The following is a 27,190-nucleotide window of genomic DNA, read 5'->3' as shown; positions in this document are numbered from 1 at the left end:
GCAAAAAGTATACAAAAATATCAGGCCACGTGCAAGCTGAGATGCACTGAAACCATAGCCACCTCATCAGTGGTTTGTACGTTCTTGTGGAAGGGAAGAAACATACTACAATTCCATAACTGTAAAAACAATTCTTTTACATTGCCACAAACTGGTAATCCAGGATCCTGCCTGTCATACTGCAGCAAGGCAGTCTTACCTCATAGTCTCCTTAGTCACACTTCTTAGTCACTTGGTTTGCAGACTCGCAGCAGTTCACACCTTCAACCATTGTTTTGGTAGTGTTTCCAGAAAACTCGGGCCCTAATACAGTTTTACAGAAGTACAAAGCAGCAGTGGCTCATGTCATCTGTCCTTCAATTTTAAAAGTGCAATAAACCAAAGTTGTATCAGTGTAAACTGCAAGAACTGAGCAATTCCAAAGGTGTTTCTCAATCCAGCACAGTTTTACAGAGAGGTTGGTTACTTAGTCTAGAAAGTTGACTTACCTACAAGAAGTAAAAATATCAGTGAGTCATCAAGTAAACCTTCTTCCTTGTACACCACTGGAATAGCATCTTGAATGAAACTCTGATGGCTATACTGGGTCAGCAAAGAGCCTTTGACTCCAAATTTACAAAACAGCAGCTCACCTGATCATTTTCAGCAAGTTGAATTGTACTGAAGAGTGAAACTTAAATCACTTTCAAATATATTACATTTCACTCTAAGTAGCTTCTGATTTTATAAATATGCTCAAAGTGATACCCCTTTCTATTTCTATTTATTTAGAGATGTTTCCATGATTATTTTTTTTAACTCTGTACAAAATGATTGTGCTTATTCTGTTGCCTTTGAAAAAAGAAGTATTTTTTTAAGCCAAACAGTGGTTCTGTAAGAAGAGAATGTTTACATGTTTAACTTTTCAGTTGCTTTAGGTACATTTTTTGTAAGTAAAAAAATAAAAAAATGATTGATAAATTGTACACACATGCTGCTGCAGTCTTTCTATGCTTGAGATCAATGAAAACAAACCTCTTGTACTACCATCAGCAAAGGGGAAATTAACACACAGTTAAAATAACTTGATTCAACTTTGTTCTGTTCAGTAAGAAATAAATGCAAACAACCTTTAGAACCAGAAATTTATTGTAGCTTATAGACTTTCCAAACTGACCTGTTACCAATATACACATCTGAAAAGTTATACCCACAGTGGCTACAAACTGCATCAGGACGTTTACAACCTTTCAGTATTACCATTAAGTCATGATCAGTTTTGGTCTAAAATACAGCAGCTACAGCAACAGTATATGGAAGGATAAGTCTTCTACACATTAACACAGGACAACTGTCAGACATAAGTTAGAAGTTTCCCAGTTTACTTAAAACTAGCAGGTATATTACCACATAAGTAGTCAAAACCATTTCCCCATTTTAGAAATCTAAAATTTTACATAAAAAAAACAACCCCAAAAAACGGTAAGCTAGTTGTGTGGGTTCTCTTCCCTGCTTCCAGGTCCATCTACTAGTGTAAAAGGCACTCCGCAGTCAAGCGTTACCCCAGATAAAGCCCACCGTTAGATCCCATTACACACATCACTAGGTGAGAATTAGGTCTGCTCTGAAAATCAAAACTATAGAAACATTTGGATCAATCCTTATCTTTTATCTCTTTGAATTATGACCCTTTGTGCCCTACCCTTTGGCTTGCTTGTTGCTCTTCTAGCACGCTTACCCAATGCAGCGTGTCCCTGCTGTGTACTGTCAGCCACTAACTAGCCTGCTATGAGAGGTGTGGTCTGTGCACCTAGAACAAAGGCAGACTACATACAAGATAAAAACTGGAACTTTGCTTACCGTGCTGAGGAGTGAATGGAGTCCTAGTCTCCTGTTACAAGCAAAACAAGTTACTCTGTTTAGTCCACCTCCAAATGTAAAAATCAAGTAAGCAGATAGATACTCATTATTCAAGGCTCTGCATAAGACCAAATAAAGTTAAATGAACAAGACCTGCCTTACAAAAAAAACTAGCATCCTCCACCATGGGGTCATAACTTACTTTTCGTACCTTTCAGCTATTTCTTTAGAAAAGTCCTTTGCAATTCCAAGATTGAACTTTGATCAGAAACAACCAAAATCATCTGCACTTGGAATAATATTAACATGATTCCCAAGGTCTTCTGGTTGGATAATTTATGCTACAGTTTTTTCACCAGCAGGAAAACACATTTACTAAGTGTAAACAAAGGCTTAATACACCAACAGTCCAAGTTACTGTACAAGGGGCTACAGGGAATGAGCAGGAGTGTGTTTAATAGAAATGATATCAGCTATGCCCCAAACCCTCCCACTACCAAATTAAGAAAAACTGAACAGCCAAAAAAACCAAAATACCCATCTGTGTAGACTGGTAGCCACGGTGCACAGGTACACAGGTCTCAGGCTTTCCAGCTTCAGTTACCAATGTAACAATCAATCACCTAAATGAATAATCCACCCTGTCAGCAGTATGAACAGACCATCATTGTACTACAGGCAGCCTCACTGTAATTAATAGGAGCTGTGGCAACACACCACAGCAACAGCACACTAATTTGCCCACCATCCAAGTAGTGTTTTTTCCCAATAACTTAAAAGCCCTTATGCCAAGACTTGGAGGAAAACAAAAGAAAAAAGAAAAAACAAACAAACAACTGTATTGCACAGGGCAGTCGAACCTCTGCGGAGGTTCCTAAAGCCTTTACAATTTCTCACAAGCTTGTCTGTTCCCTCTGCAAAAATAAAGGAGATTAAAGAAAAGGAAAGAAAAATTAAAGAAAAAACAGAGCGGGGCATGAGTGAACATATGGCAGTCAAGGCCAATGACACTGTATTACTGAAACATCTACACTAGATAACTGTGCCCGTGCTCCTGCTGCAGTAGTATTGAGACTTGTAATATTTCATGCTGCATGATTTTTTACTTTACTTTAGCATGTTTCAAACCCCAATCCCTGTTTTCACTACCACAAATGACATAATTACATAATTCCAATATATTTACAAAATATTAAAAAGTCTGTTAATCTTCTACATATTAACCTCATTCTGCCACTTTACACATGCACTAATTTGGGAAAAAAATTAAAAGGAATCAACAGGCTGAAATGAGCAGCTTTACCCTTTGTCAACAAGCAATCTTTGCATCTTTTAGAAAGAGAAAAAAGAACAAAGCCAAGTTTGTTTCACTGAGCAAAAAAGACAGTTCAGAAATTCATGTGCAATGGCTACGGATCTGTAGAGTCACTTAGCTGAGATGACATGAAGAAAAAAGTGCAAGGTGGTTCCTCACATAGCATAAAAAAAAAAATCCAGTCACTGAGGCATGGCTGAAGGAAAAGAGGTGCTAACTACAATTCTAGAAACAGCATCAGGAACTAGCTGACATATCACAAACACTGGGATGTGTGTGGGTTGAATCTACTGGCCAGAATGATTTTTTTTTTTTTTTTTTTTTAAACACCACGAATCCTTGGTAACAATGGAGTGTATTACAGTGGAGTCTTCTAGAGCAGAAACGTAAAGACAAAGGGAACAGCTAGAATCAATAACTGAGGGTAGAGTCATCCCATTCCAGCTGTTGCTGTCTATTAACATTCTGTTGGTCCTCCTCCTGCTCTCCCTCTTCCTCCTCACTGCTTTCAGACTCTGCACTAGTGATGTCATCTTCTTCTCCATCTTCACTTTCTTCTTCCTCTTCCTCCTCTTCCTCTTCACTGCTGTGTTGATCCTCGTAAGTCTGTTAAGACAGAAATTAGCTGTTGATATCATACTGGCCAAAATTCTTTTTATTCTTTTGAATTCAGGCACAAGGCACTATATTGAGAAAGAGCTATTACAGATTCCTTACTGTTTTTAGAAGGTCAGCAGTAATTAGGCAACCAGCATAGAAAAAGGAAATAGTGCTCTTTAAAATAGCTGTCTAACATTGCTATCAAAGCTGTCACTAAACAAACTAATTCTGAAGTGTGATCCAGTACTTCAAATTCTACTGGAAAAGGATCTTTTAGTAGGGTCACACAAAGAGCATTAAGGTTGCACATCTTGATTTTCTAACAATTCAGATGTCAACCACAGGAGAAAGAAACATCATGAACACAGATGTTTTGACAATAAATTCATGCAACTCTGGAAAAAAGCAGACCATGGTTAAGGTAGCATGCAGCATGATAAACACTAGTGTTGGACACTGACCTGTAAAATCCAATTCTGTATCATGAAGCTATAACCCATACAAGTTCCCAAGCATAACTGCTCTTGGCATTTGTCGCTTTGGCGCATTCATTAAAATTTCACAATTAATGTCTCTACTCTGTGTTCAGTGGTCAGTTTTGCTCTGCTACTCTGTCCATGTACAATCATACCCGTTACAGCCGCAAAAGGGCATGTTTTTGATAAGAGCTGAGACACCAGCTTTACCTCCATGGGGTTCACAGTGATGGTCAAAGCAGAGTCATCCCAGTCCATCTCATTTTCCTTTCCAGTGTCCTGGTCACGCATTGTTCTCTGATGTGCCGCTCGGATTCGGAACACTCCCAGAATAATCATAAAAACCAGGAAACTGACACAAACTACAATCACAACAGTGGCTGTACTTGGAACAACTGCAACAAGAAAGTAAAAGGAGTTTCTTAGATGATACTGATAAGTAACTCTTACACAATGCTAGTAACTAGTCCTCTGTTCCCATCACCTGCAAGAGGGAAATGGGCATGATACAAATATTATATGTAGCTACAGAGGCAGTTTGTCTAAGGCCACTTAAAAAGTCAGTTGGAGAGTAAGAACTAAAACTTAGTTCCTTAAGTATAATTACATCAATCTGAAGGACTGACAACACATGGAAAGCAGATTTCACCACACACAGATTCCTCTCCAGAATACCTATTTTTCTTCCTCTCACATCCTGCATGCATGCCAAATTAATGTAATTAAAACACAAAGGACAGATACCACGACTCACCAAGGGAATAATGCTGCAGTTCTTCCCTCATGCCATTCAGAAGAAATACTGTCCCAGTTCCTCATGGTCCTTTACCTAGGTCTTACAGTCCCCTCAAGACTATTACACCTCCCATTTTCCAATGTACACACACCAACAGAAAACTCTCCTGCTGCCAGGAAAAGGTATTTCCTTGATCTCTAGTAATCCACTCCTCCCTGCTTGAGCAACAGCAGAACAGGACCGAGTAGCTGCTTAGACCATTAGTCCAACACACTGGTTTAAACTCTGGGAAAAAAACTCTGCAGTGAGAAGCCTCTGTGACATTTTAATGCCAGAAAAGAAAAGAACAGCTGAACTTCAGTGACTGAAAATTCTTACCTGAAAATGGATGAGGGTTAGCCAAGTTGTGGCCAGAGAGATCAACAAATGTGTGATGCACTGGATGAACAAATTGTGGTTGTGCAGCTATGTGATTAGCATGTTCAACTGGGTTAGCTGTGTGGATAACATTCACCTAGGAACAAAAAGAAAATGTTAAAACTCCAGAAATGCAACAGTTTACTTGTGAAGAAATAGAGAGAAAGAAAGAAAAAAAAACCAAATCTATTTCCCAGAGCAGATATCCAATTCTCCTTCAACACAGCAATGGCTTGTCTCAGGGGACAATCATCCCAATCAGTAGCTCCTCGTATGTTATAATTTCTTGTCACAAAACCCTTCAGTTTCACAGCTCTCAAATCTGTTTTAGTTGGTCTGGCAAGTTTGTGTACAGACACCAGTATTTCAGAATAAAACAGATAAAGCCAGTTTGTGATCAAATTTGGTAGGCATCCATTTTAATCCTGAAATAACAGTATATACAAAGACATGTAACCATGAATTACATTTTCTTCATTCCCATCTTTTCCTATTCTGCTGTATATCTTCAGCTAACAGCAAAGAAAAAAAATCCGTATTACAGTCAAAGGGTTAAGAAAAACCCCTTATTTTTAAAAGTTTAACCCCCACTTAGCATAACTGGCTTTTAGGTACAACTGCAAGCTCATGATTTGCACAGCATATTTCATGTTTCCTTGCCAAACAAGCAGAGCTAAATATACCCCTCCTGTGGTGGAACACTGTGATACAGGGCACCTGACCAGCTGCACAACAGGAAGAGAGCACATTTACTACAGAACAAGGAAAGCATTTGCAGTTCAACAGTTTGGTAAGATCCCAACTCAGGCTCACAGAATTTCCTCAGGAAACAAAACCATGTTACTTAATACAAAAATTTCTACTCTGCAACACAGGAGGCTCCCCAGCACACCATAACCACCCAACTAGTGGTAAATACAATTAACTTTACTGTCATCCCTTTGGTCAGCTTCAAAATGTAGAAATACCAGCTCACAGCTGAAAGATGCAGAGATACATGACAGTTCCTCTCAATATATATAACTTCACATTCCAGCATCTGAAATTTTAGTGCCCTTTATGTTTTCTTCTGCTGTACCTCCATATATTTGATATAAGCATACTAAGTAATAATTAACCTTTACTCTACTGCAGAGGAAATACAATTTTAGCCTGACTGTGCTCTTACATAAGCCCTTAGTATCAGCGATTTAAGCATCACACAAGCAAAACAGTAAAGGGCCCAGCAAGTTCATTTGCAGAATCCTAGGAGTTATACATGAAGGCCACTCAGGTCTCTGCTAGCACTACTCTTAGCCTATTTGCTAGTTTTTTGCTGAATTAATATGCTGTCTTTCCAATTCAACCTTTTCACTTTCACACTTCCATTAGCCATACTATTTCTTCTACAACACAACAGTTTCACCTCTGTTTAGGCAGCCTTATTTAAAGCTGAAATGTAGGATTAAGAACACATTTATATATATAAAATACAGCCTGAAATGCATGTGTTTACTAATATTTATTTACAGGACAAAAATCTAAATCGGTAATTGATCAATTATCTATCAGCTGAGACAACAACTTCCGTCCTCCTAGCCATCCATGCTCTAAAACTTCTCAGAGTGATCACATTAGCTTACATACCTCCACTTTAAACTCATTGCTGACATAACGTCCATTAAGCTCAGAACAGACTAATTTGAACTTTCTGTCAAAGAGAGAAACAGTGTGCCAGTTTCTGTAGCGTATCAAATGCAAAACTTCTTCATAACTGGCCATAGTATCAACCCCTGTGGAGAGAAATAAACAAGTAAAACAATTACTTTGCAAAAAGACTAGTACGACATCATATACTTGACAACTATTATGCCCTTTCTTCAAGTAAGTTTTCTTGGCTGACAGATTTTCAGTTAGTAGAAAAAAGGTAACACCATAGACACGCATAGATATGGCTCCACCAAAATTCTGTGGATTGATTTTGTGATAAAATCCTAGACCCAGTTAGTCTTTAAAGGGATTTTGGGAGTCTTTCTTTCAAATACATTGAACATACTCTGAATATAAAATAGAAAGGAATGATGCATGCTCTTAGGCACTGGATTGTCTATGCAAGGAACAAGCCTTTTCTGGGGCAAAGTGTACTTCATTTCCGCAGTGCAGAGGCAACATGCAATTTGGGACATGAGATAAGAACAGAAAGGAGGTTCTAGAATTATGTATTTTCTAGAATCACAGCTTTCCACAAAATAGTTGTAAAACCTCGGAGCTTGAAATTCTAGTCAAAACCAAAGTATTTGGAGTACGGTGTTACAAACCATCTCTCTAGCACACGGTTCCTGCTATCATTGTCTTCAGACCCTTCCTACAAAAAGACCAGAAGTAGTAGTAACCCCTACCTGTAATTATCATGCCCAGGTTGGAACTACTCATCTCAATGCCTTTCTGCTGTAATCGCGTCATGTCAATCTCCAGGCTTTCTTGTTCCTGATTTAGTTCCTCTCCTAGCACTGTCACCTCACACGTATCCAGGTTATGCATGATCTCTTCAGATACTAAAGACTCTTGGACTAAAAAGCAGACAAAAACCCAAAGAGGTAAGCAGAAACGAAGGTGAAGTAGACAAGAGCCCAGGAGCTATAAAATGTCACATGCAAACTCAACTCTTCTTCCAGAGCAACTATTAAGATCTGGGCCTGAAGTAAAGAGAGCAAGTATTCATGAAATAATGATTTTTAAAAAAACAACCAACAAATAAGGGATATTTACATGAAGATAATGGCCTGGGCTTACTACCATTTCCAGGTAAATTTTTGTTAGCCCAGAGCAGAGTATCTACACCTTCTCACAAGAGATATACACCTTCTTTCCCCCTGCTAGATTCTGTACTAAAAGACAAATCCATGCCTCTTTGCAAGAGGAAGATCCTCCAATGTGATCATTGAATGGGGTGAGGGTGGGCAACAGTCCTCAGCAGAAAAGGATGTTACCTGTAGGATCTTCATCTCCATCTCCCTCTGGCTCCACCTCCCGTGTAATGGTGCTTATTATGCGAAGCTCAGGAAAGAGGGAAACACCCTCAGAACTCTCAAACTCTGAAGCAGAGCGAGCAAAATGGTTGATGCCACTAAGGCTGATTTTTGGTTCCTCTGGTTGCAAGACCATTACATATCCCTCCACGGAAGGAACGGAGACGCAAGCCTCTTCATTGAAACATCTACGAGATACGGAAGCAGTTTTGCACAGTCAAGGAGGCTGTTTGAGAGGGAGGTACAATTATGCAGAGTAATTGCTTTATAAATTTTTAAAAAGCTCTGTGTCAGACCCAAGAGCCTTAGATAAATTCATCACCTGCGTTGGAAAGTAAGAATTCCCCACCAAGGGAGCAATCTTACAATTAATTTTTACTTACAGTTAACATTTGGCCCCATTTTCTATGCTATGACTAACAGCCACAGATAACACCTTTAATGAAGGCTGTGATACTGGAGACATATTCACAGCATACCCTTGCAATAAGTTCCTCCCGATCTTACACACTCCTTATTACATTCTCAGGAAGAAAACAGAGTGCTGGTGTAGAAAACATTTGCCATATTCCAATGTGTGATGGTTACCTAGAGCAGAGCAAGACTTGCTTTGTTTATCACAACTCAGATACATGATCATCGTTCCAGGCTTCGGTATCCACTGTACAGTGACGCATTATTTCAGCGCTAGGACTTACTTGACAACAGTGGTGATTTTAAGCCTCCGAATCCCAGGTGTTGGGAACTGGCGAGAATTCAGATAGGAAATGTGTTGCATGGCCTTATCAACTCTGTCAATATCGTCTCCTTCTAAGGTCAGTGTTGACTGACTTGGGTTCATGTGGATCTGAAACAACAGAAAAAAAACTTAAGGGAATACCCAAACAGCAACATGATCTGGTAATTTAAACTGGAAGTTCAGCACTGCTTTGCCTGGTAAATGCTAGGATAATTACATTTGTAATCAAAGCAATAAAGCCATTATTTACTGGCCTTGTAGTACACAGTCTTAACTTCCCTGTTCACTTCCCTTATTCCAGCTGAATATATTTAGTGTTTTGCTCTTTAAGAAAAAATCCAGGCACTTATCATAGTTCTGATGTGAAGATTCTAGTAATATGGAAGAGACACAGCTAATATAAAGGAGAAATCTACCTCTGTTCACATACCCTTGCTACTAAAAAAAGGCATGCAAGTTGGTCTCACTCTACTAAGCTGCTTGTTAAGAATCTCTATCTTTTATTAGACAACCTGGTACAGCTGGTAAAACAGAGAGGCTTACAAGTATGAAATTTCTCTTCAAGACTTAAAGAGAACACAGTAACTTTCATTCTTAAACTCCACTAAGACCATGCCTATACAAGAAAGATTTCCTAGTTGTCATGTAATTTTAAGGCAAACTGTCACAAAAGATTAGCTTGTTTTATTTGGGACACCCCTACTAACTGCCAGCAAAGCTTGTAACTATTATCAGCAAAGCAATATACGTGTTCCCCTTTATTCACATGCAACTTTACCTTCATGCCTTTGCCAACACCATCAGCCATTTGCAAATCCAGTCCCTCCTTGCAAGTATATAGGCAATCTATCACTTTCTTGTTCTCCAGTTTACCAGAACGAATCATCAAACCTGCCAGATTGCCTCGGAAAAACTGAGCCATGTGGAGTTCACCACCTTCATAAAGGGAGGAAGGAAAAATCTCTGTATGTTTTGATTCTTTTCACTTTTTTTTTTTCTTACTTTTGTAAAACAACAAATATGCCTTCTGGTACCACAAAGTATTATATACATGCAGGTTAGTTTTTATCCATTCTGGGTGTTAACCTTGTGATTATATGTTCAAGCATAAAGAAAGAAACAGTTCACCATGCATATGGCCTTCAAAACAGGAGTGGCCATCTTGAACTGTGAAACTACAGCTAATATTTCTGTAACAAACATTTCAAAAGAAATCGCCCATACAGCAAGGTGGTGTTCTTCAGAAATGACAGACAGAACCAATAAGATGAACTATGAAACCTGAATCTTCCTGTTGAGGTAATGCCTCCTACTAGTCGGTTCTGTACAAAACAGGCAACGCCCATCAGGATAGCAGACGACAGCATCCTTCCTCTAGATGTTAGTTACCTACATCCAAACTGATCATTACAGGCTCTCTTTACACTCAAAGGACAGAAAGAAACTTCACAAAGTGATTCAGCTCATTGTGAAAAAGGTGTCTAAGTTAATTGCTCCCCTTTAAAGGTACCTTTTTCTTTATATGGACTCAAGCAAGCTGTTTAAACTCAGGTAACTCTTCTTTAGATATCCAAGTTAAGTCCAATGAATTGCAACCAAATAAGCCCCTTATTGTTTAGATTTTTTGAAGATGACATCAGAACGATCACCTAGTCCATCTTGATAAATAATGGGGGCCACAGAACACCACCCAGAAATTTGTATTTCAAGGTCATCACTTACTAAGCTACCAGACTTTTAGAAAGATGTCTAAACTTGTTTTAAAGATTCTAAGTGATAAAAGATCCCTGGCATAACTTGATAGAATTTTCAGTAGTGAATTGTCCTGTTACAAATTACATAATTTCCAGTTTACATTTGTACAGCTCCAGCTTCTAGCCCCTGGATTCTGTTACCACTTTGCCAAATTAAAACTGATGTACAGCTAGAAATCTCGTCAGTTCTATCTAGACCATTCCAGGAATTCTTTAACTTTACAGAAAGAGTACATATCTTGAATACACTTTTAGAAATACACACTAATTTTAAGCATCTCCACTCAAGACACAAAATCCACCGAACTATCACTAAAAATTTCTAAGAAAACAAACCCCTGTAGCCAACCTGAAATACCTGGTAGACAAAGATTTAAGCCCATTCACTGTAATTAGAGCTTGATATCAATTTCTGATCAAGTGAGTATCCACTGTAAATTACAGGTCTGTCTTTCAGTTACTAAGAGCAGCCTGATCTAAATATGAAATCGGTCTTGCTTTGATTGGGGAGCAGAGCTACCTGACTTCCAGAGGTCCTTCCCAACCTACTGAATAATTTTGTGATACACACACATACCTACATACACATACACTTATATAGGATGAGGTGCATTTATGTTTTAACAAAACTGGATGAAAGAAATTTATAGCTGATATTTTACATCAGCAACTTATTTTACACCACTTGACTGCAATCACAATGGTTGCAGACTTGTACATGGATGTGCATTTGGGTGCAACCAAAGAAAACCACCAAAAACCAAATCAAACCATAAAAGCAAAAAAAAATCAGCTGATGAAGCTCTGGAAGTAGAAGCACAATGAAGAAACAAGCCTAGGAGAGGATTATGTGAAGGTCAATGGCCCAAACGCAATGCCTGCATTTCATGCTGTGTGCGAGATGAAGCAATGTCTTGGCTTAAAAATGAAATAAAACAGTAGGGAAAAAACTCCAGCAACCTGCAGAGGTCTCAGCCACAGTTTCATTGTCATTTTCATTTCCTGTATATTCTGTAGAAAAGCAAGACAAAGAATAGGACAATGGGGAAAGAACCAAGCAGTTACAATTTGGCAAACTCTCTTATCACAGAAAATACATGGCAGCACTTCCCCCCAAAAGTCTGCTTATCCTTGACCCAGCTTCTCAAAGATTACGAGTTCTTTGAAACACTAATAGCTGCAATGCAGGGAAGAAGTATTACTATATTGTTACAAGAACATAACATTCATGACAAGACAACCTGAAGAGCCCCATAACACAGGCTGCAGTAAAAACAGTCACACCGGAGAACACTTTAACCACAGATACCCAATTTCACACAAACTCCTATTAGTAATGAGATACAAGTCTATCAACTGGCTCAATTCATTTTCTCCTCTCCCAACTACTAAAGGGGAAATTAAGGCGACATCCAGCCTTTATCAGCAAATCACCAGAAGGTATTAAATGCTGATCAAAAGGAGCCACAGATTTTTTTATCATAATAGTATCATATGTGTTAAGCAGACAATTTATCAAATGGAAGCACCTAAGGTGGGGGGAGAGCAGCAAAATAGAAAACCAGCTTTTAGTCTTTTAAAAGAAATGTTAAAAGAATTTTTTCAAAAGCATAAAATCTCTCTCTCCTTAGAGGTGAGCTGTATACATAACTTAGAACAGCCTGATTTATTTTAAAATCTTGGTAAGACAAAGAGGATGGCCTTAAGCACTAACTTCACTCCGTTGGCATACTTTTTTCCCCTGTGTTCTAATCCCCTAAAAATCAGGCTTCTGGTGGAATTTTAAAAGATAGCACCTCAAGTTCTTGTATTCCAGACTTTTAATGCTCCTATTTCAGTCTGCTGTCATTAAAAAGAAAATTTATGTCAGAAGAAATTAAAGAATCATATCATGGTGCCAATATGAAAGCACAGGAGTTTTTAAACTAAATGTATATGCTTTTGTTAAGATGCAGAACGTATATGGAAGCCATTATACAATCCATACACTTAGGTGGAACAGAGTTTCCAAGCTCCAGTTTCTTGAAAACCAGCCACTATAGTTTCCCTTTGAGCTAGAAGAGATAGTTGGAAAGTCACAAACAGAATGAGATGAATTATGGAGAAAGTAATCAATTGACTCAAAAGGAAGGGACAACAGAATGAATTTAGCACTGAAATAACATTAATACTGGAAGACAGTAAACTTGTCACAAAACAGTGAATTTGATAGAGAGGATACGTTGATAATTTAACCTACATTCACATTTCAAAGCCTTAAAACTTAAAGAGAAAAAGAAACATTATAAGACAGAAGACTGTTAATTTGAATAAAATGTCTCGACGCTTTCCATTTGTCATTCAGTCACAAGCTACTTCTATGCATTATTGCAGACTGCAACTACAGTCTATATTTTGAACTACGATAAAACATAAATGATTTAACACTGTTTTATCCCTGACCAAAAAGATCAGCTTTATACCAGCCAGGGTGTAATTTAATCAGCAAGCAAACACTTCAGTTCAGCACTGGGAAGCAAGAGCTTTGTTACAAAGATCTCCAGTAATCACCTCCATGTTCAAATGCATTCTTCTCCTTTTTCTCAAGCTTTGAAGAGTATGTTTCACAACTATTAAAGCACATCAGTCAGCATTTTACAGCTTGCAGAATATCTTGGTTTAGGCCATAGTCTGCATACAATTAATCAGATGCTTTTTATGTTTATTTTTATAAGCAGAAATGCTAAAATATCCAAGAGACAGCATCACTGTGTTGCTGTCTGCTGGTCATGCTTCCATTTATGAGAATGCTTTTCAACCTACTTGAAATTAAGTGTTCTGCTTAGTAATGTGAAGTATATGATGTACTCTTACAACTGTTATCAAAAATAAGCTATCTATATTCCCATGGTTACCACAAAAATCACTTTGAAGGAATGGTGCTTGGTGACTAGCTTTGTATTTCCTATGCACCTCTGGCCAACGAGCAAAAAAACCACTCATGGGAAAAATGACTAAAAGGGGAAATACGTGATACTAGCTAGGAGCAAAAATAATCTGCAAAAGACAAAAGTTACCTTTCATGCACTAAAAAGATCTGCTATGTACTTCTAGGCTAATCACAAAGGTTTCATTAAAAAAAAAGTTAATTAAATGTATTAACAGTTGTAAATAGTTACCTTGCCAACATGCTCCAACTACTAGCTGCGTTTCTATCTTTGAAGGATGAAGTGGGTAGTCTTCAGTCACTGGGAAAGGATCATATGAAACACCATCTACATAAAGAGTTACTGCAGGAAATTCAACGTTGAGGACATAATGATGCCACTCTTTGTCACACACCTGAGTAAAGAAAGTTTTAAAAATTCTACTTTAATTTTTTTTAATTACAGCTGAATAACTGATCTGATGCACATTTTGCATATACATACATGCAGACATATGAACAACCTGTAAGCCTGTATAGACATACTTTATGTTTCACACACATGGCACACATCTGAAAAAAGCAAACCAACTCTCAAACTTTTATAGTTTCTTTTCTTCTACTGCCAATATAGAAAGCTGCATGCATTTCCGTTCCTTTAATTTTTATAATATCTAGTAACAGCATATTTCATTTTAAAACTACATATCTAAATGCAAACACATTCTGAAGTACTGTTATAATACAAAATTACTTGACAAAGGACCTGTATTTGCTGAAAGGGGACTATTTAGAGAAAAACATGAGCATTTTGAATAGGAAAAAAGCCTTCCACAACAGGATTATTTATAGTGAAATCTGATTAGGTTTTGGAAAGTAATGATCTTCCCATAAGGACATATATGGGCATTCTACCATTAAAATAGCATACATTGCTCTGCACAGAAAACAGGATATAGTTACGTATGTTAGAAAGTAACTCTTAACTGGCAAAACAGACCTGTAATAGCAACCTACAGTAACTAAAAGAACCTTTATAAATTTAGAGATACACAGGGTTACTTTATCACTCAGATCCAGAGGGCTGGAAAAGCACACAAAATATTCAGTCCCTTCTGTCTCACTCTTCACGATCATAAATATAATGAATTCATACACATTAAGTGCTGCAGATCTGAGTAGGACCAAAATGAAGATTAGTTATTACAGCCTTCACTTTCAAATCTAAAATAATTAAGAATACATGACTGAAAGAATACAAACAGACGACTCCTCTCTAAATAGGAAGCAGAAAGTACCTGCATTCCTCAGAGACCTATTAACTCTATTTTTGTGGCGTAAAATCTAATTAAGAAAACTGATTTGTAGCTACCACTCGCAATGTGTAAAAAATCACAAATTTTATCTCAGTGTGAAAAAGGATTAAGAAGATAAGTTCTTCTGTTACCCTATTAACACTTTGATCTGCAAAAATGCTGCATGCTCAGAAGTAATTTAATGCTGTAAACAAACTGGAATACTTCCTGTTTTCTCATGCACACTACCTTACAGTGTATTTAGTGAAGATAACTGACATCACAGCTAAAAGACTGACATTGCACTTTCACATATAAATCCACATTTTCCTACCTCTCAGGACAATGACTTGTACTTCATTTCATGAGTATCCTACTGGGTTTAATAAAACCACTGAAGCAGTATTTTATATTGAAGACAAAAAGGTATAGCAGAATCTATCTCTGGCACTTGATCACAAATAAAATAAGTATTGTTGGGTTCTATAAAACCTGACATCACAAGTCTGGAGTTGCAAAAAGTATTTATTAATTATTATACTGTCAGGGAGTTTAGTCTCTGATGGTTTTCCCTGCATTCTAACATCCTACCAACTGTCCTTCCAAACTTACTTGATTTAGTTTCCAGTGAAATTCAGCAGGTTTGTATGTTTTTCCCTCTGAAGGATCTTGGCGGAAGAGGAAAACAAGTCTGCAGTTGTGTACGTAGAGTGTGTAGTGGTGCCGGTTCATATCTGCACAAGAGTTTTAATTAACATTATTGTTTTCTGTAAACCTGAAGAACTCCACAAAATTCATCTCTTCTGTAATTTGATACATAAATCCCCAAGCAATTGATAGGAAGAAACAAATGTACAAGTAAATCAGGCACGTTAAGAGGAATGCAAAACGTTTGTAACAGTAGTTAGGGCAAACATTCTTGAAGAACCCATGAGTAATACACTGTACAATAGACAGACATGTCTACCTCCAAATCCAACCCAAATCAAGGCATAGGACTGAAGACTCAGGGAGATAAACCTGTCAGCAGGAGAAAAGGAAAAAGCTCTATTTGCAAATAGAAGAGCTTTTTTGTTACAAATGAGTAGCTTCTGCTGCGTCTAATTACTGTTTTGGAACATGTACACATGATGGCAGGTGGACATGCTTTCCTAAGAGAAAACTATATAGTCATAGCTCTAAAGGATTTATCATTTAAAATAAATACAAAGGTGAGATGCTAGAGAAACACATAAGAATAAGGAAAAGAAACATTTTTAGCTACGTCATCCCTTCCATGGCATGGATGAGTCAAGAAAGGAGGGAATGAAAAAATACCAAAATCATGTCAATCTTTCAGCCTGACAGCATTAAATCTGACTATATTGTTCCAGTGCAATATAGTCAAAATTGTCCCCCTCCAACAAACCTAGTTCCAGTCTTTCAATATTGCATAATGTACCATCGAAATGAAGGCAACAGTATTTATACTACCAGAAACTATCTGTCGCAAAAATTATATGGTTAAGTCAAACCAAGGAAGAAAAAAGGAAGGTCTGCTTCCCGTGTACTTTAAAACAGGAAAAATTGTATTTAAATTTGCCTTTTTTCTCCAGTTCATTTACTTCCATGAATCCAAAGTTTTGGATTTTGATTAAGAGGAATGGGTGAAGATAGGGAAAAGAGGGGAACATTTGTACCCGGTTCTGAATGACAGTCACTTTTCTCCTGTTCAACTAAATGCCTTTAGGATATTACAAAATACTGTTAAATCTTTCTTAATTTAATATATTTTAAATTTTATTTGAAACATAGTTTCCTTTGAAAAACCTAGCAGCATTTTAAATAACATATCTTTGTTATACACGGAACAAATTCACTGCTCCAGCTAACAAAGACAAGAATTCTTTTACCCCCATTAGACAGCAATCATGGAAACAGCGTTATCAGATTTCCTTCTTATTAATAGCGTCTTCAAAATTATTGTGTCTGTAGCATTCACAGAGACTGAAATTATGCACAGGGTGGAAAAAAACTTCATTACTGGAGAAAGAGAAATTACCTCCTTCTAGAAAAAAAAGATACAGTAGCAAATGCTGTCACCAAACCTGGGATATGTATCTTAATGGTTTTAGGCAGCACCAAGAGCAAGGCTGTGTTTGGAGATGCAAAATCGAGACTGCATTGCCAGAATAAGTCATCTACCATGGCAAAAAGAAACGCATAATGTAAACTGAAATAGAATTAGAAAAACAAGTCTGCCAATCTGAAACTAGATAATCTAAGGCCATGCCTATAGGTAAGCACAATAAAGAGTGACTTTTACAGTCCAATTCATTTCACTTCCAAGAAATACCTAACCTAGAGAAAAAACTTAAGGTTCTCACATATGCTGCCACAGCATATAAAAGCAAACAAACAAAACCAAACAATGACTGTTTATATTTGAGGTATCAACAAACCTGTCTTGTCTGAATTGCACAGAATTGTCTCTTTCTCTTTGGTTCCAGGCCCATGCCTCATCCATACTGAGATCATGAAGGGCTCTTTTAGATTGACTGTGACAACGCCATCTGGAATCTTCACAGCTTGTGTGCCATTGAATTCAAAGACTTGGTCACTGTCATGACCATTATCAGTAGGAAGGCCTATTGTCCAGTTAGCAGCACTACTTGGAGGGGGAAGTAGCTCAGCAGTGCCAGAAGAAGCACCTACAATAAAAACACTCAAATGAAAAAAAAAGGTAGAAACTAAAAAGATCACCGCTAGTTTCAAACCAAGCTGTTTTTCTGAGCACTAATTTTTCAGCACCGTCAGGATTATGCACTACCATCACACATCATGCAATTCTCCCTCTAAATAATGAAGCACTAAGAATAGACTTCTAGTATCATGATGACTTCCATAAATTTAACTTCTCGGCAGACAACTAATCTCAATGAAATTGTTCTGCTTACTACCTCTACAGCTGTACAACCTTATTTTGCCTCTATCTCAGGAACCATTACATTAATACCACTTGTCATGATGCCTTTCTCTTGACATTGTACTAGTTCTAAGACCAATATCCATGCAGCTGAAGAGGGCTGCATAAGCATCCCTTCCTCGATCACTGTCTAATAATATCACAGTCAGGAGCAATGATACCCAGCAGGTACTTGGTTTGCTGTTTTTTCCCCACTTCAAACCTAAATCATTAATGTCACAGTGACGTCATCAGGGAATAGCTTAGGAATTGCCTGGGTCTCTAGGGTCACACCGTATCACACTTTAAACTAACTTCAACTGAAGTTGAAGACTTAAGTCATCAGTGATAATTTCTCCTGTAATCTCGGGTCTTCCATATCAGCTACAAAGGATTCATAAACTTTTCGAAAGACCTTTAACTGCAGCATACGTGGATGCCAAGGTGCCCTTTATTGCTAGGGCAAGCGCAGTATAAATTTAACTGATGCAAGTAAACTGTTTTTTCCAAGCCACATTTTCTTGGTTTTGTCACTTAGTTTTTCACCGTGTATTTCTTACATGGCATCCTTCATATCCATCATGCCTCAGAAAAACAAAGAGGTTTTAATGGCTATACCCTTCTGCATAGATAACATTCTTTCAGTTCTTGAACATGAGTCTCATGTCATGGAAATTGTTAGCCTATATAAGCTAGTGGAGAGGCAGAATAAAGAGATTCTTTACTGCATTTGAGAATTATTTTAAAAGTCACCTTCAGCCAATTTCAAGCTTTTTATTGCCTGCTATGAAAAAAGCTGGAGGAAACTACATGCAAATGAAGACCCTATCTACTCATTGATTTGTCTAATGTAATATTCAAAGAAAAACTAATAAGCAAGAGAGACCACTTTATTCTAACAAAAGCATTCTTACCACAGAGTCTGTGAATGGATTTCTCAGAGTAGGTGTCTCTATCACAGCCTTTACCAATATGGTTGGTTTCTAGTTCAACTGTTGCTTGAATTGAGGTTATTGGCTCATCACATGTCTCCAAACGCATACCAGGGAAGAGAGCTAATGAACCAGTACCAGGCTCGTATTCTATTCTTTTGCTCCAACCTGTATATTTATCCAAAGAAACAATATTAAAAATCTCTCATGTTTCACTGAAGGCACTGGCAAATGCTAAAAGCAGATAGGAAGGAGATCAAACTAACCTTGCCAGCCAGGCTTGCATGTAGGCTTAATGCTAATTTTAACTAACACATCCTCAGCAGCTCTCTTCTTCCCACAGTCATACGCTGTTACTGTCAGTTTATACTGATGTTCTTTACCATAGTTTAACTTTTCTGTGTTTTTTATATAGCCTGACAGGAAAAAAAAGCAATCATCAGACATCAGTATCTACTCATTTCTCAGGTTCATTGCTGCATTAAATGCATCCAGACACCACCTATATACTTCATACAGGTACCAAGACTTTAACAGACACACCTGCAAGTGATTTAGCCCTTCACTATCTGACTTTTCAATGCCAGACATCAGGCCCAGATCCTTAAAAATCTCAAGATGAGAGCACATACACAGAACAGCAGGTATATACTTATCAGGCTCTTCACAGTACATTATATTACTCAAAATGAAACTGTTTGTAGGTGGTAACTGGCACATAAATTGTTTGGCACATGCCAGGATTCTCTTCAGTTTTTAAAAATTTGCACACCCATGAAAATTATCCATTGGCAATGTGGATCCCCCAAAACCTCAAACTAAAGCCCACTAAAAACTGTTTTGCTTTGCTTAATCAGCTTGCTTGAACCCCTAGAAGCAGTCTATAGATTTTGAAGGGTCCAGAGATCACCAGCAGAAAGGAAATGACCTAAACAAATCACTATACTTCAAAACCAATACCCATGATACTGTGAACTCCAGAGCCACATATAAGCATCTCAGATGTGAAAAGCACACATGGAATCCCATTTTGAAAGCTAATTAGCAAAAGCTATCCTAATACAGAATAGAAAACTACAGGGGAAAAAAAAAAAATCCTACCAAGAGCCGGTTTAAAACATAATACAGCTACCATATTTCCTTTATTTTGAAAAGCATTTTACAAGAAACACCACACATGCAACACACCATCTGCTCCTTACATCAGTAGATAGCACATGGTATTGGCATTGAAAGACATCCCACTTTTCCTTACCAATTCAAACTGCTAAAGTGAACACCTCCATTTAACTATGTTGTAGGAAAGGGTTAAAATGGGCTTGCTATAGTTTTATGCTGACCAGCTTGAAGCCCCATTCTTAGGGCAGAAAATTATAGTAATTCCCACTCCGTCTCGCATCATATTCTTACCGTCTTTGTCAATAGCAAAAGGTACATCCGGAGTTACAATTTCATAATTGCAAATCTGGCTGAACTGAGGTGAACAATCTGCATCCACTGCTTCCACTTTCAAGATGTTGTCATACCTCTTCCCTTCAATAACTGTTGCTTTGTATGACTTCTCTTTGAACACAGGAGCATACTCATTAACATCGTTCACCTGAATATGTACTGTTGCTCTGGAAATAAAACAGAAAGGTCAGTTTCCTATATATTGCAAAACTCCTATTGATGCAAGGAATCTGATAAAACAGCTCCCTCTCTTACAGATGAAGCTATCCTTCAGAATTTAAGTTCCTGGAAAGAAGTGACCAATGAGACTAACAAAACTAACAATCTCAACTACCCTAACTAGGAAAGCAGTGGGTTTTTCCAGTGCGTCGCTATATAATTCAGTGTAGTTCTAGGTTATTGCTTACTATCCCTGTTTACTTGCAAATAAAATTCAAACCCTTGTATTGCAACTATTAAATTGCCGCCATTTTACAGAAATACAACAAAATACAGCTATGACAAAACAGGCTTTTACTTCTGTTAAAACCGTACAATCCTTCTAGTTCTTTCCTGCTGTCAGAGTATTTGATATAAACACCCAATTTTTATTTCATGTGAATAAGAATGACAGTTAAGACTGGTCTTAGACTAAGAGCTCAGTCAATTGCATTTAAATAGCTTTCTTTTGCTAACAAAATACTGAGCTGTGTAAGTCAGTGAAAACTGGCTTATTTCTTGATGTAGGAATGAGAGATCAGACAATTTAAATGGAAGAATCACAGAAGTGGAAGATACACTTTAAGACAACATATAGCTAGCCATCTAATCCCAAACAGATTGGATCTTGAATTCTGTCCTTTCATGCTTGTCACCAATTGCTGGTATATACGGAATAGGAAAATAATGCAGTTTCTGTCAATACCCAAGGAGAAAAGGTGAATAATGAAAAGCATCTGGAATGTAAACTAATAAAGAATTCCATCACTACAGTCCTTCCATAAAAGGAAAAGTTTTCTAATGCTTATGCTAAAAAAAACCCCACAAAACAAACAAAAAAAGGCATCAGGGTTTCATTTTAACCTATGTGCTAAATAAATGCCACAAAATATGGCCTTCTGTACCAAACACACTTTATATTCTTGACTTTAAGGGCTAAACTCCAAGATGGTCAAAAGCCACAAAAAACCCACAACACAGACAGCCATGGGCCAGAGAAATTTCAACAGTGGTTTGTAGGTGCAGGTCTTGGAAACACATCATTCTGCTGGCAGAAAAGAAGAGTTGCAGAGCATACTGCTAGCGCTGTACTGGTTCATTACATAACCATGAATTTGGATAACCATCATTTTTACTAGGGCCATCGGAAGAAAGTTTAGAACTCGATTAACCAGCACAGGTAAAAAAATTATAGGTAAGTTCTACAGTGCGGAGAAGGAACTGTCACTATCAAACTGAACAAAGAATGTAATTCCAGCCAACCCAACAAATCATTTGTTGCCATCTGTCTCCTTGAAATCTTTCTTGAAAAGTCAAATTGAACATCAAACAGAGTTTAAGGGCATACCTATTTTCCATAAGTGTAATCCTTAAGGAGATAACTTTCTGCTGCCTATTTGAAGCATACAGCTACAGAGTGACAAGGTTGTATTTGTCACCAAGAGGACTGCTGCTAGTCTATTCCTCATCTTATTTATGCCCTTCTTTGCTTCACACAAATGGTAATCTTCCACATGCTCTGCAGATGTTTACACCAGGGTGTTAAACAGTTATTCTCAAGTGGATTTTTCTAGAGAGCATTTTACATTGCGGTTTTTTTCTTTAGATAAAGATTAGCTAAAGATTGCTTTGTTCCCATTCTTTAATCTAGGCAGAGATTAACCTTATGCTATTGACCTCGGTATTTTTGGCAAGGCTGTCTGGAAATGACAGCAACATGTATCCTTTTCCATTTTGTCAAGTTTAATACAGACTGACTTCTTGGACCAGTTTTTTGCTTTTAGAAACTGAATTCTGAAACAATGTCCAGGCTTGGTATCTCATGCAAACTCTTTATGTCAACTCAAGCCAGATTTTAGCTATTTCAACAGTTTTCCTGCTTCTATCTCCACGCTATTTTCTAATGTAAATTCAGAAACATCAAGGGATAAAGCAGTATCATCTAGACTACAGTATCATCTAGACTAAAGCAGTATCATCAAAACAGTTCATTTCCATTTTGCTGCTATTTGTATTACCATTGTACGAAAGTCTTCCAGTATTAACACCTGGTTTACATTTACTCTAAATACACAGACCATAAATCACACTGTGAAGCAGGAGACCACTTGAAACCAAGCTTCCCCTCAGCCCACCACAGATTTACTTACTTGTGGGATTTTTTTGCATTCGCTCCATCTGGTCCCTTTCCACAGTCATAGGCCTGTATGGTGAATGTGTAGTCCTTCTGTAGTTCACAGTCAAGCTTTTCTTTAGAGCGTATTATTCCCTCACCAGTGGATTTATCCACTACCACTGCTTCAAAGGGAACATTTTGCCCGTGAATTTTAAATCCACAAATCTCACCTACAGATTCAAAGTAAGAGGGGTTAGAACTGGTCAAAATTATCACACATTTTTTAAATAAATAACCAAATATTTTGCAGCCAAGGGTTTGTGAGGGTCTGTGGACAAAGCAAGAGCACTGTGCTTTAAAATGAGTGATTTCTGGGAACTTTAGTAAAAAGAAGCATACGTCTGCCTTCCAAGCAACTTGTTTACTTTGCATCCATTCATGCAGGAATACAAAAGAGAAAAAGAGAAATGTAGACAGGCATTTCACAGGAGTACTTGAGATAGCTCTAGGATACGAGTAGATCTTATGAGAGCATACAGCCAAGGCCACTGGTAGTATCTTCTATGCCAAGCTACTGGGAGCAGCTGGGCAGCTTGTTTATTTTGACCAGAGCAAAAGGTTAAAATGCACAGTTACAAGTCAAGGGATGAAAAAGCTTCAAGTATAGGTTCAGCACCATAATTACAGAAATTCTGTCAACAGATCAAAGTCTTCCTGTGCAATGTACCTGGCTAAAATTAGGGAATCAAAATAAACTACTGAATGAGAAAGGTAGAAATACCAACTTCTCAGGCATCCATTTCAACAGCTATCTACTAACACAGACCAAATATGTTAGTCAAGGAAGCTCTCACGTGGAACGATTTAGTAGGCTTTCCTTTCTATTCAAGCTCTTCATCCTAACAAACTTGCAAGAGAAGTCCCTAGTACCTCATTTAAAAAGACATCTAAGCCTAAGATTACACTACAAGACCTCTTGCCAGCACAGCTAGGTCCATCTGTCAGCACGTTCTGCAGAGTGAGCCTAGCACACCCAGCTGTGCTAACAAAAGCCACTCAATAAACAGTTTGATCACCTACACTGTGTTTTTACCTGTGTAACTTGTTACGTTTTAAAGGTGATTTTCTTACATCAACAGAAAACACTGTTTTGCTATTGTAGTTGCAGTGGTATCATAGTACCAAGAACGCACTCCTACTGTAAACATGTCTAGAGGTATTCAAAAAAAGGTGTTTGATTCAGATTTTAAACGTACTGAAGGAAGTGTACTGCAGGGAAGGTGTTATAATGCTTCGGCAGTTAAGTATTACTTCACAAAGCATATGAAAAAACTTAAGATGTCCCAAAGTAGTAAGCTATCAATGAAAATACTAGAAAACACCAATTTGCCCCAAACCAACTTCTTCAGTGTCCATACAATGTAAAATAATCCCAAAATGGTTCAAATGGATGTCTGATTTACAGATATTTCTAACCAAGGGTTTGATTACATAACCGTTTTTAATCAATATATTTTAAAATAGAAAAAAACTGGGAGAATAAATGGGACAAAAGAGCATGACAGGATCTTCTGTTTAAGTGCTGATTCCCCATTTCATAACCAAAGTTAGTAGGTTAATATTCATAAAAGGGATAGAAAGAACCCTTTATCACCTTCTTTGGTGACTGTCACCTCAAAACTCTCTAAAGGGAGAAAAGATAAACCCAAGTCAGTAACAGGAAAGGTTGAAAGGGAGCAAATAAGGAAAAGGCAAAGATGTACACATTACACAGAAAAGCTTTGGAAAAATTGTATTTTAAAATCCAGTGGTGATTTGCTGTAACTGTTACGATTTTAGAGTTTTAGTTAGGTTAAATATAATTTTATGTTTTAACTCCAGGTTGTCGTTTGTAAAATTTTGAAGTATTTAATAAATTTATCAAAAGGCTTATTGGGTTTTTTTTTGTCTTTTTTTAATACCAACTACTAAATGAAAGATATTTTCAAAATTCCATGTCGATGAAGTACTATCCATAAAGTAGAATTTTCATCAGAACTTATTTGTACTATTCTATTTAAAGAAGACACATTAAATAATTTAAACAAGTTTGTATCTATTATACTGAAACCACCATGTTTCTACAATGAAAAAACTTCATATTCCCGTTTTGTGTTCCCGGGGGGGGGGGGGGGGGGGGAGGCATGAGATTTTTGCGTTTCCACATGAATTTTTATCAGTCTAGGTTTGTAACACCTAGCATTTGCAAAATTTAAATTCTGTGTCAAACTCAACTTGACAGTATTGCCGTAATTCATGATTAAAAAATATACACATTAAATTGTGGTCCCAATGAACATAAAAGCTTTACATGTAAGAAATGTGGGGGGGTGGGGGTGGGAAGGAGCATGTATTTTCCTAGTAGCATACAGCTTTTCCAGGTTCAACAAGTAACCAACGGCTTCTATCATTTTATTCTACTGCTGAAATACTGTAATGCTGGACAGAAGAGATTCAGGTACTCAAATATACTCATCTACTAGTACTGAAGATGCCCTAGAGTAGCCTGCCTTGCCCCTGCCAGCCACTCCAGAAAAGTACAGGCTTCCACAGTGTTCTGGATCTTCCACACTTACAAGGAGATCTCCGATATAACCGAATTTTACAATGGTATTAGATGACTGTGATAGGTACCTGGAATGGTTTCACGGTTTTAATGAAATGACAGTTAACCCTGTTCTTTACTCCCCTAGAAATCATAATTTGTTAAAACCCCAAACTATCACCTTTTTACATATCATCCAGCTTATCAATTATTTTTTCCTGATTACCATCATCTTTGACCTGGATTCCAGTACAACAAAGCAGACCTGTATCTTTAAAATCACTTCTAGCAGATCTCCTGTTAATTCTCACATATTTCAGACAACTTGCAGTAATACAGTTATTCAAGTCTCCATTCTAAAGTGGCATTACAAAGAGATGAGGCACTACAGTTACAGAGAAATATTCTTCTTAAAAAGACAAATTTACAGTTTAATATTGAAGCAGAAATATAACTGAGGAAAAATACCTTACAATGTATCATGATTTGTAGTCCTTCGTTTTAAAAGGAGCCAGTTTCTGAAATAGCTCTCATTAAGTTCCCCCTGAAACTCACTTCAGGTAATCTCTAGATTTATAATCAGCTCTTTATTTTAATGCACCAAGTATGCTGCCTCTTGTGGCACCCACATAATTTATTTCAGTCTATTCTTACACAGGATATAAATATAATCCTGGATTTTAATGTGTTTTGGCAATAGGATCATTCAAGAAAATTTTACACTGCTTAAATTCGTGGCTGACACCGCTGATTAGCCAGAAGCTACATTCCAACTGCGAGCTCTGAAATACTCCACATCTCTTACTCCTGCACACCAATGCCCTGCAACTCTAACCCTGAGAGTCAAGCATTGTGTGAAACATTAAGATTACAGGAAAAAAATATATGGAAGGGAACATTAAAGCAGAAAGCCTGATAATGGAAAGAAGGGGGAGAAATGTATTACTACAGCAACTACCTATTTGCAAGAAGGGGAGGCTGTTTAAAAACTGGTCAGTTCTGTACCATCTGAAGCGACCTTTAACTCTGGCACCAACACCAGTTTGGCTGCTAGGAAGTTCAGGTATTATATTTTTGACTCCTGAGCATAAGACGTAAGCAAGCTCTCTGGTAAATATCCGTATGTCTCCAGGTGCTTTTTAAGGTGCAAAGCTTCTGTTCAAGGTGTACTATAGCTCAATTCCTGCCAGATGTTTCTCAGAACAATAATTGACCTGATACAACCATATCTGTCACTTCACACAAGTGAGATTAACAAAAAGCCCTTTTATTACTACACAGACAAGGTTCTTGTGGCTGTAGAACTTATAATGCATAAAAAACTATGGTGTTACTTATAAACGCTCTAAACAAGAAAATGCAGAGCTCCCAACCTAACAGGCTTTTTAAATTCCCTTCTTCAAAGTGTCTCTGCAATGAAAAGAAGCAAAAAGGAATAATTCCCTAAAGTACAAAGTATTTAAAAAATTAAAGCTCCCCCTCTTTTCTCAAAAATGCATTACAGACCATTACAGAGCTGTTTTAAGACAAATAAGACAATTTACAGATTAATATGCCCATACACAGATTATATTTTCATCTCAGTTATGAAATGCATATATTTATACAGTATAGGTATGGCTCTTCTGTGATTACAGAATTCTTGGCAGTGAATTTTTTTTCATTGCCATAAGTAAGCTTAGTTCCATACCATGCTCCCTAAGGTTTCATGCTATGTCACATAAGCTTAACGCTTTTTCTCATTCCATTCTAATGTTAAGGTACATTACTGAAATAAATTTTTACTATTCGTAATCTTAGAACACAATGATGATCAATCTGTAAATTAGTTTATATTTGATACATTGGAAATTGTTCAGCTAAGTAAATCGGAACTAGGA

General features: G+C 37.4%; 1 protein-coding gene across 4 annotated transcripts in view; it reads right to left on the bottom strand.

Annotated features, from left to right (window-relative positions):
- Positions 1-1,110: 1,110 nt before the first annotated feature.
- The window catches only part of CLSTN1 (calsyntenin 1), a 40,796-nt gene continuing 14,716 nt past the window's right edge, over positions 1,111-27,190 (bottom strand). The window contains exons 3-19 of one of the 4 annotated variants that reach the window (XM_069782567.1): positions 24,381-24,410; positions 22,761-22,956; positions 20,371-20,579; positions 19,227-19,376; positions 18,943-19,128; positions 17,526-17,774; positions 15,697-15,818; positions 14,043-14,205; positions 11,845-11,895; positions 9,909-10,066; positions 9,090-9,238; positions 8,353-8,579; positions 7,762-7,932; positions 7,010-7,155; positions 5,345-5,480; positions 4,441-4,625; positions 1,111-3,760 (exon numbers count right to left, since the gene is read on the bottom strand). In XM_069782567.1, coding sequence (XP_069638668.1) covers positions 3,566-3,760; positions 4,441-4,625; positions 5,345-5,480; positions 7,010-7,155; positions 7,762-7,932; positions 8,353-8,579; positions 9,090-9,238; positions 9,909-10,066; positions 11,845-11,895; positions 14,043-14,205; positions 15,697-15,818; positions 17,526-17,774; positions 18,943-19,128; positions 19,227-19,376; positions 20,371-20,579; positions 22,761-22,956; positions 24,381-24,410 — 2,723 coding nt within the window. In that variant the 3' untranslated portion in view covers positions 1,111-3,565. The remainder of the gene's footprint in view (positions 3,761-4,440; positions 4,626-5,344; positions 5,481-7,009; positions 7,156-7,761; positions 7,933-8,352; positions 8,580-9,089; positions 9,239-9,908; positions 10,067-11,844; positions 11,896-14,042; positions 14,206-15,696; positions 15,819-17,525; positions 17,775-18,942; positions 19,129-19,226; positions 19,377-20,370; positions 20,580-22,760; positions 22,957-24,380; positions 24,411-27,190) is intronic. The other 3 variants (XM_069782569.1, XM_069782568.1, XM_069782570.1) reach the window with 3 other exon arrangements.

This window comes from Haliaeetus albicilla, chromosome 4 (assembly GCF_947461875.1).
Source record: "Haliaeetus albicilla chromosome 4, bHalAlb1.1, whole genome shotgun sequence".
NCBI classification, from domain to species: Eukaryota; Metazoa; Chordata; class Aves; order Accipitriformes; family Accipitridae; genus Haliaeetus; species Haliaeetus albicilla.
Note: the sequence above shows the minus strand (reverse complement) of the source record. Positions and strands in the feature narration are given on the sequence as shown.